The 8986-nt window shown below is 34.4% G+C and overlaps 1 protein-coding gene across 2 annotated transcripts in view; it reads right to left on the bottom strand.

Moving 5' to 3' along the window:
• LOC108752591 (schwannomin-interacting protein 1 homolog) overlaps positions 1–8986 on the bottom strand; it is a 29496-nt gene that overhangs the window by 10681 nt on the left and 9829 nt on the right. Inside the window, exons 6-11 of one of the 2 annotated variants that reach the window (XM_018493517.1) lie at positions 8281–8573; positions 6537–6632; positions 4580–4923; positions 3459–3659; positions 1548–1718; positions 410–944 (exon numbers count right to left, since the gene is read on the bottom strand). In XM_018493517.1, coding sequence (XP_018349019.1) covers positions 410–944; positions 1548–1718; positions 3459–3659; positions 4580–4923; positions 6537–6632; positions 8281–8573 — 1640 coding nt within the window. Of the gene's footprint in view, positions 1–409; positions 945–1535; positions 1719–3458; positions 3660–4579; positions 4924–6536; positions 6633–8280; positions 8574–8986 lie in introns of both variants that reach the window. The other variant, XM_018493516.1, reaches the window with a different exon arrangement.

The following is an 8986-nucleotide window of genomic DNA, read 5'->3' as shown; positions in this document are numbered from 1 at the left end:
ATTATTATTATTATTATTAGGCGTTAGGAACTCGAAAGCTCATTGCCGCAAATACCAAACCTCGCCACTGTTCCCGTCCCTGAGCAAGATCCCTCCATTTGTGACCCTCGTACCCCATTTCGTTAAGGTCCATTCTAATATTATCCTCCCATCTACGTCTTGGTCTACCCAATGGTCTTTTCCCATCCGGTTTACCAATTAATACTTTATATGCAATTCGATTCTCATCCATGCGCGCCGCGTGACCTGCCCATCTTAATCGACGCGATTTTATGACATTAATAATATCCGGACTATTATATAAATTGTAGACATATTACTAAAACGATAATATAGAAACATAAAATAAAAAATTAAAACTGTGAATGAATAGAACAAATAGAATAAAAAGACACATTGAGATATCTACCAGATCCATTATCGATGTCAACCCGGCGCTTATCGAGTCGCCTCTGAGAGTTAGAATTTCGCGATTGTTGCTGCTGCTGTTGCTGCTGACGGCGCTTGGCTTGATTCTTAACCATCTTTTCCTTCTTCCGAGCATCGGCACTGGACGCCTCCGGAAGTTGGCGATCCAACAGCTTGTTAGTATCCATATGATCCTTGATGATCGAGGTGGACCGCGATTGTCGCATACTTTCGATCGATTCCATCGCGACTACGTCCGGTACCGGCTGGGCGTATTTCTCAAGATCGACGCCGATGTCCCGGCCGATACTCGACAGCAAATCGATTTCCTCCAGTTTCGTATAGGTCGGCCGCTCCTCAGCGAAACCCTCGGAGTAGTCACTGTTGCTCTCCGACTCGTCGTCGTCGACCGAACCGCTCGTCGACGTTGACGTCGTCGTCACCGGCTGATGGTTGCCTATTTTGGAGCGATCTGAATGAGGCAACTTCTTTGCCTCGCGTATTAGGTCGATGTGCTCCACCACGACGTCCTCCGTCTGCGCCCACACCGAAATCATTTGTGTTTAATCGACCATACACGAGAACATCGCGAGTCAGATAGGCGCGAGACCCAATGACAGGAAGTAGGATTAGTCGGGATAGTAATTGTCATGCAAATCAATTGCATAATAACGTTAAAAAGGTCTCAGACAGAGAAGCCGCGGAAATTGTGTATTCTATGATAATTAAGTTTAATTATGGATGAACACAACATAGTGCGTGCAACAGCAAGATTTAAGAATTTAATGAAATTCAAGGCGAGTTCAGCTTAGATCACGGATAAATACAGGATTGTGTGTTGTTAAAACTAATTATATAACTAATATATAACTAATAAAACTAATACTATAACAATTAAAAATACTATAATTATAGTAGAAAGAATAAGACTTAATATATACATTGAATAAAATCAAGACGAAATAAACATCTATTTTAAATAATATTATTTAAAGTCATTTGAATTAGTAATTTTCATCTATGTTTCCAATAATAATATTTTACAATTGTTATATTATAAAAATCATCGCGTCAATTGTATTAACTTACAATTAATCTTAATTGCACTAATGGTTGCAGAAAATCACCTTCGAGCTCACCTCGCCGATCTCGCTAGTCTTTCCAGAGTCCAGGATCTCCTCGATCTCCGGAAACTGCAGGCTTTCATTCACACTGGTAGTCAACTCCACTAGCTCAACTTCGACGGGTACTTCCCTCTCACGTTTATCCTCAAAAGTCACTTGCGACAATTCGGGAGCGCACTCATCCACCTGCACAGTGGATAGTAGTTCAAAAATTTTAATTTTTGGCCAAAATATAAATCTCCATAAAAAATGAACTTTACTTTATTTTTATTTACTATAATATTATCTATTTAAATATATGAAAAATTATTAAATATATTTTAAATATTTACGTATATTCATATTTTGAAATTAAAAGAATTAAAATTGACACAAAAAGATTTAAAATTAACAATAAAATAGTTTTATTTTAATTATACAAAATTATTAATTTATTTCCATAAAATTATGTAAAAAATTAATAAACAAATTAATTTTACTAAATTTTATTACGTTAATATTATTTGTTGGTACATTATATTATTTTAGTTATCTTTATTTGGAGAAAAAAGTTTAATATTATTTAAAAAACGTTATTCTCCTCATTCCTTTCATCTAGATTTGTTTCCTCAAACTTCATTTCGTAATAATTTTCATTTTCTTTGCTATTTAAAGAATTAATTTGGTACTTAGTATCAATAGCTAAATGACTGCAGATGGTAAAGAACTGTTGTGAACGATTTTGCAAAGTGAAAAACGATATAAATGGATCTGATGATACAACAGACCCACTTATACCATCCTTTAATATGCTAAATCTATTAAAAATAGGTATCTATAAGCGTATAAATTCTTAAATCTTTTCAAGTGTCTTCTTTAATTCTTACGATAAAATTTATTCCACCCAAAATATCCAACTGGTAAAATGCTGTATTCTTTCAATTTTATTTACTATGAATTAAAGTTTTATGAATAGTTACTAGCATCGGGTGCCAAGAATATAATTTTTGATATAATTGGACTGTTTCTAAATGTTTTCCGAACAGTTTTGGATCTAGTTTTAATTGACATGAAAGAGTAATCAAAATTATTCTAAAATTTTCTATTAGCTAATAATGATTAACGTTTGTAATTTTTGCAAATACGATAGTTTAAGAATAGAATGCTTTCCGTGTCGTATTTGCATTAGATTTTGACTTATCAACACATAAATTAATTAGTTTTCGAAATTTTTCTTAAACTTGTTCTTTTGTTGTTTCTACTATTTTTTTCCTGTGGATCTTTAATTATTCCATTTACGAACTTCAATTTTATATAAAATATGAAGAATATTTAGATAGTCTTATCCAAGCATGCAGAGGAATAATACCGAGTTGCAATGTATTTAATTTAGGTTGAAATACATCAGAATTGAAATCAATAATATTAAAAAAATTTTGGGAAGTTACATCACATATACAGAACAAGTCTTAGAATTTGTATTAGTTATATAATTAAAAATTTTTCCGTCTATTAATGTTAAAAATAAAAATAGGTGAACAATATCCAAAAGTTTATCATTTATTAATGTCAATATTCATCAGAATGTCTATTTTAGTATCAAGACTGACTTTTTCTCTTAAAACATGCCGTTTCTTTAATGAACTCCAGTTTTAGAGGATAGCAGAATCGAATTGATTGTGGGCTTCTTATTCTATATAAAATAGTTCTGTCATTACTTACTAATCTTAAAAGAATAATTGTAATTGCAAATAAGCTCGTCCAAAATGCGAACAATATATCTTCCAATATAAAATATTTTGAACTCTCTTTCTTTTACTGATAATAAAATGATATATAATAATTTTAAAAATATGATAATAGGACATTATAATATTGTATTTATATTTATCTAAAATAAAATAAAAAATGAATAAATTTTAGGTAAAAATTGAAAAAATTTCAAACCACTGTAATCTGGTCGGCCAGACTCTCCTCCCGTTCATCTAAGAGCGTCAGGTGAGTTTCTGCCTCGACGATGCCGTTTATGACCTCCTCCGGCTCCGGCGAAAACGCCTTCTCCTCGGATTTAGAGACCTCCACGCTCTTGACGTAGTTGATGCACTTTTCCGAAGGCGGCACCACCGCCTCATAAAGAGAGGTCACAGTCTGGAACATGAGAGAGACGAGAGTGGCATGATGATGTCACGAAAGCGAGAGTATGTGCTCGTAGAAGGGTGCTTGATTATTTTTACGCGTTGAACTTATGTCGACTATCGTCTGGTTTTCTTAGTGATAGGTTTATTTTTACTTAGAACGAATTTGCGCGATTGTCATGACGTGACTCGTGCAAAAAAATTAGTCCAATCCTTCTGCTGACGACGAATGTTAATATAGATCAATTCAAACGCTCTCTCTTTTTATAGAGAAACAGAGAGAGAGAGAGAGAGAGAGAGAGAGAGAGAGAGAGAGAGAGAGATAAAGAAGTAGATAAATTGACAATTTATCTTTCTGTTAAAACATTTAAAAATTGAAAATCTTCAGATCAAAGAAAGTCTCGGACAAAAAGAAAAAAATCGTAGATAGATAGATGTATGTATTTCTTAAGAAATAAAAGGTCTGTTTTATTGCTAAATTCTGAGCCGATAAGTTGAAATGAAACAAACGTATATTTAATGTTTCACTTCAACTTATACATCAGTTCATAGAGTGCAGCAATAAAAAACTGACCTAAAATTGTTCATCAGACACTTAACATGTTCGGAATTTTTTATCTTGAAAGAAAAAAGAATCTTCCTAGTGAGAAATGATAATGGAATCGACATCGATTTCATTGTCATTTCTCACTGGGTTAGAATGGAGAATCTTAATACAAAATAAAATTTTTTACATTAATATATCATAAGAGATATTATCAAATATATTATATATATGATGGCGTTTATATCTACAAACATCTAAATTTTTAATCGATCACATCTTCGTGATTCTTTACGATGTTATAAGTGCAATCAGAGAGAGAGAGAGAGAGAGAGAGAGAGAGAGAGAGAGAGAGAGAGAGTTTGTTCAATTAATGATGGATATTGTACCTGTATATTAAATTTGGGCTTCTCATAAAAGATCTTGCGATCGTTGCGCTGACCGCAGAGATGATTGATACTGTCGTTGATATTGTTATTGTACTCGTTGTCGTTCTCTGGCAACGGAGCTACCTCATCATGGTGATGAAGTGGCGGGTAATCGGAACAACTATCGTGTTCGTCCTCAGTCAGGTCTGTGTCCGATAGCAGGGAAGGTGCCAAATGCTGGAAGCCGGGATAGTTGGGATTGACGATGCCGCGGCAGCCTGCCGGCAGATTCCCTTCTTCAGACCAATCAGACCACTCGGATGGCGTCAACTCGTGCGACGAGTTCTCGTGCGGAGAGTTACGCCCTGCAACATTTCGCAGTTATGCTCATCTCAGCATCAGCCGAATAATTGGACGTCGTAGCTCGTGACTCATCGTCATCACCGCGCCAGTCAGCTTGCGCGCTTGTAGGTCGATTGTCTTTCCACCAACAATACTTTACGCGCATTCTCTAAAATTTGTAGAGCGAATTGCCACTCTGAAGAGTATGACTAAATCTCACTCTTAATATCTTAGAACCTCCATACCTCCAGAAAAATTTCGAAAAACACACATCATGGATCTCATTGAAGACTCATTGTAGCTTTGATAGATTGTAACATCGAGATTCAGATTAATATTTTAGACTTTTTTTATTTTAAAGCTCTGAGATTTAGGAATATATCTGTATAGGCAAAAAATAATCCGTAATGACAAAAAATTTTACATGCACTGTTAAATTATAAAGTAAAACTCTCCTTTCTTTTTCCTGGAGCAAGCGAAATTTCTGAGTCTGGGAAACCCATGTGTGTGATCTAGGGTTAAAGATTGAAAATTGTGCCACTTTTTCAAGACTCACGCTCAATTTTCACTCTTTAGAGTGAGATTCTACTCCAAAGAATTTAGGAAGCACACATGCAATATCGATAAGAACGAATTTCTCATGTTCGGTTTCAAATTCTTTGTCTTCGAGAATTCTCGACTGTTGTTAGATTTATTGGCTATCATTGAATAGATCAATGACATCATAATCAATCTCTCGTTGGTTCCTGAGCTTTAATTTTATACACAATTACTGATCATGTAAAGACTTGTGGCTGTGTAGTCTCTTTCTATAAACTGCAATGTCCTTTATATGGATCTTTGGTTTTGTGGGACAGATTAACACGCTGGATTATTATCAGCTGCTACGTAGCTTCAAATTATTGTGGCATTATATTGTAATATTAACTCCTATATATAGATTACTGACTCTAGAAATTTTATATTTCATAAATAATTTTATACTTCTGCGCTGATAATTTTTAAATTTAGACTACAGTTGCAGATATAAAATGCTTAATAAATAATACCGTAAATCATTGTGTATTGTGAGTCAATTATCATGAAAGTGTACCATACTTTGTCTGCAATACGCGATCGCGAATAACTTTGGTTAAACTAAAAATCTCGAGCTTGCACTTTACGGATAATGGTTAATGTCAAGGATATAAAACGCGTTATTAATGGCAGCCACTAGAAAATATCGAAGTTCGCCACGAGTGTCTGTCGCGCTTTTGTGACGAAACCTTCAACCGCCATTGTTTTCCAATAAAATCTCGAACATCAGTATAGCGCAGCATTTGAAAGAAGCACGACTAAAAAGTAGGCCATTCAATTAATTGTTCGATAGAAGCGGAGATCTGCAAAATTAATAAATCTATTGATTCAGATGTATTCATTTATTACCTAGACATATTCTTTATTAAAAATGTGTATGTAATCAATACAAAAATATATATTTCTCTTCTATCTCTTTGGAATTACTTCACTTATCAATTTTTCTTTAATTTTTTCACGTCGTAATTTAATCACATGAAGAAGAGAGGAGAGTTCTTATTCTATTCTATTGTACGATTCTATTATACATGGGTGTTGATTCAGGGACGCTAGGGCTCACCTTCGTAACCGGTGAGGCTTTCGATGGAGCTGCTACTTTGTATCCTTAGCCCGGTTAGATTGTTGTTTACGTTGGTGGATTGCTCTTCGATCGTGCCTAATAATACAAGTCTCTTACTTATAAATCTTTGCTTTTATCTTTATTTTTATCTTTCTCTAAATCCTTTTTATATTCTATTAATTTCCTTTCTCTGAATTTATTTATTTTACATTTCCCTGATGCGAAATCGCATATGATATAATAATAGAATAATATGATAGAATAATATAGATTATCGGCCGCACTATATTAACAATATACATCAATCATATAAATAATTTCACGTGAATGGATAACTGGCGGAATACAAATGGCAAATGTTGAAATGTGAGATGATTAATAATGACGTATATTTTACATACAGGATGTTCAGTAACAACACTTAAAGAAAAATTCCTGAGATTATTCAGAAACGAAAATTCCAATACCAAAATATCAGTAATTAGAAATATCACTTAATAAATAACTTTATTTTATCTTATCGTGAATATAATCATTCTATCGATATTAACAAGACGCAACGAGTAGCTTTTAGCACTTTACGTTCTACTATCTAAACGTGCAAAATTTAGGCCGTGCAATTTGCTAACTTTAAATATTTATAAATCATTATTATAGCTCCGACATTTTAGTACTAGAATTTTCGTCTCAAAGTTATCAGGAATCTTCCCTTAAGCGTTGATATAATTTTGACGGGACATACTACTGTATTATATATAGAGTGTAATATATGTTTATATACGTACAGGGGTATCCCGAAATTCGCGAATCAAAATACCACACAGTAAAGAAATTTTCAAAAAATTAAATAAAAAATGATAATAAGAATATCCGATTTGTATCCCATCACATATACATATAAGAAGAGCTGCAAAATATATGTATACGGTCAAAGTTAGATATTGAGATAAAAATAATTATACGTGTATGTATAAATTCCTAAATACATTTATCTCAATCATACCATGCGCCGCATATTATCGACTTTACACAATTATATTTAACTGAAATAATAATCTAATTCACAAATTAATTTTTAATCATCAATTTAATACTACCAGCACATTTAAAATTCTGTAAAGAACTTATTGTGAAAAATATTACTTCAGCCAGAAATCGAACTTGGGACTGAAAAGTTATTCGCAAATTCTTATTTTAAGCAATAGTTTGTGAAATAATAAGGGTTTAAATATGGCCAATTATGGATTACGTTTAGACGCGCGGACTATATTCAAACGCTAAAGTGCGCGTTTACTAAATCACCGTGCGATTCATGGTAATCTGTAGTTAATTATACTTAAGCTCTTATATTTCAAAAATTACTGCTTGAAATAAAAATGTACACTTTTTTACTTAATTTTTCGAAAACTTTCTAGGTATGGTATATTTTAATTTCGGAAAACACATATACATATATGTATACAAAATTATATATTTATATACATATATACACATATATAAATATAATTTATCGTTACTTTGATTTAATATTTTAATTATTAAAAATTCTGCAAAAGAATAAATTATTGTATATTTTCTAAAACGCAGAAGGAGCATCTAAAGATGGTTCTTTCAAAATCGATACAAGTTTGTAATATGCGCACACTGGGCACATACACACGCACGTACACGTACCCAGAAGCAAGCATATTATAGCGATTGGCAAACGCAATTTAAATTTAACACTTTTAACAGACACACTCACCTTCGTAATCGGCGAGGCTTTCGACGGAGCTGTTCCTCCGTATCCTCGGCTCGGTGAGATTATTGTTGACGTTGACGGGTTGTTGCGTTGACGGGTTGCTCTGCTGCACGTTGTCACGCGCGATCGCTAGAGAGGACCACGTGGTGGTGTCCTCGGCCAGCCGGAAATCCGCCGACTCGTCGTTCGGGTAATCCGGTTCAGGAGTGGCGACCGGCTCCTGAGCTGCGTTCTCGTTACGATCGCCGATCTCGCCGGCCCCGACGCTCCGGCTCGGGCTGTGCCTGCGGAGCTGGCTGCGAGCGAGACCGAGAAATGAGTCCAGGTGGATCGATACTAGCGTTGCCGTTAGGTATACCACTCGAGCCCGCCGATGCCGAGGCGGCATAGGCGGCAGCACGCCTACGGCCGCCACGGAGACGGATCAGACGTTTATATTTAGCGTAACTTATAACTAGGAAATAATCAGCCGACTTGGTCAGGCAAAGATTACAGCGATTGACATTTGCACCCATGACTCGATGCAACTCCGCGTGCACGGCTATTATATGACGTGTTATTTATTTTGGTTCTTCATTCTTGTTCCATTGTAATTATATATAATATGTTAGGAAATGTAAATGAGAAAATATTGTTTCCTTGAGAAAACACTGGTAATTAAGCTCGCTTTGATTTGGGACATCATTAATAAATATAATATATATATATA

Source organism: Trachymyrmex septentrionalis, unplaced genomic scaffold (assembly GCF_001594115.1).
Source record: "Trachymyrmex septentrionalis isolate Tsep2-gDNA-1 unplaced genomic scaffold, Tsep1.0 scaffold60, whole genome shotgun sequence".
Lineage (NCBI taxonomy): Eukaryota > Metazoa > Arthropoda > Insecta > Hymenoptera > Formicidae > Trachymyrmex > Trachymyrmex septentrionalis.
Note: the sequence above shows the minus strand (reverse complement) of the source record. Positions and strands in the feature narration are given on the sequence as shown.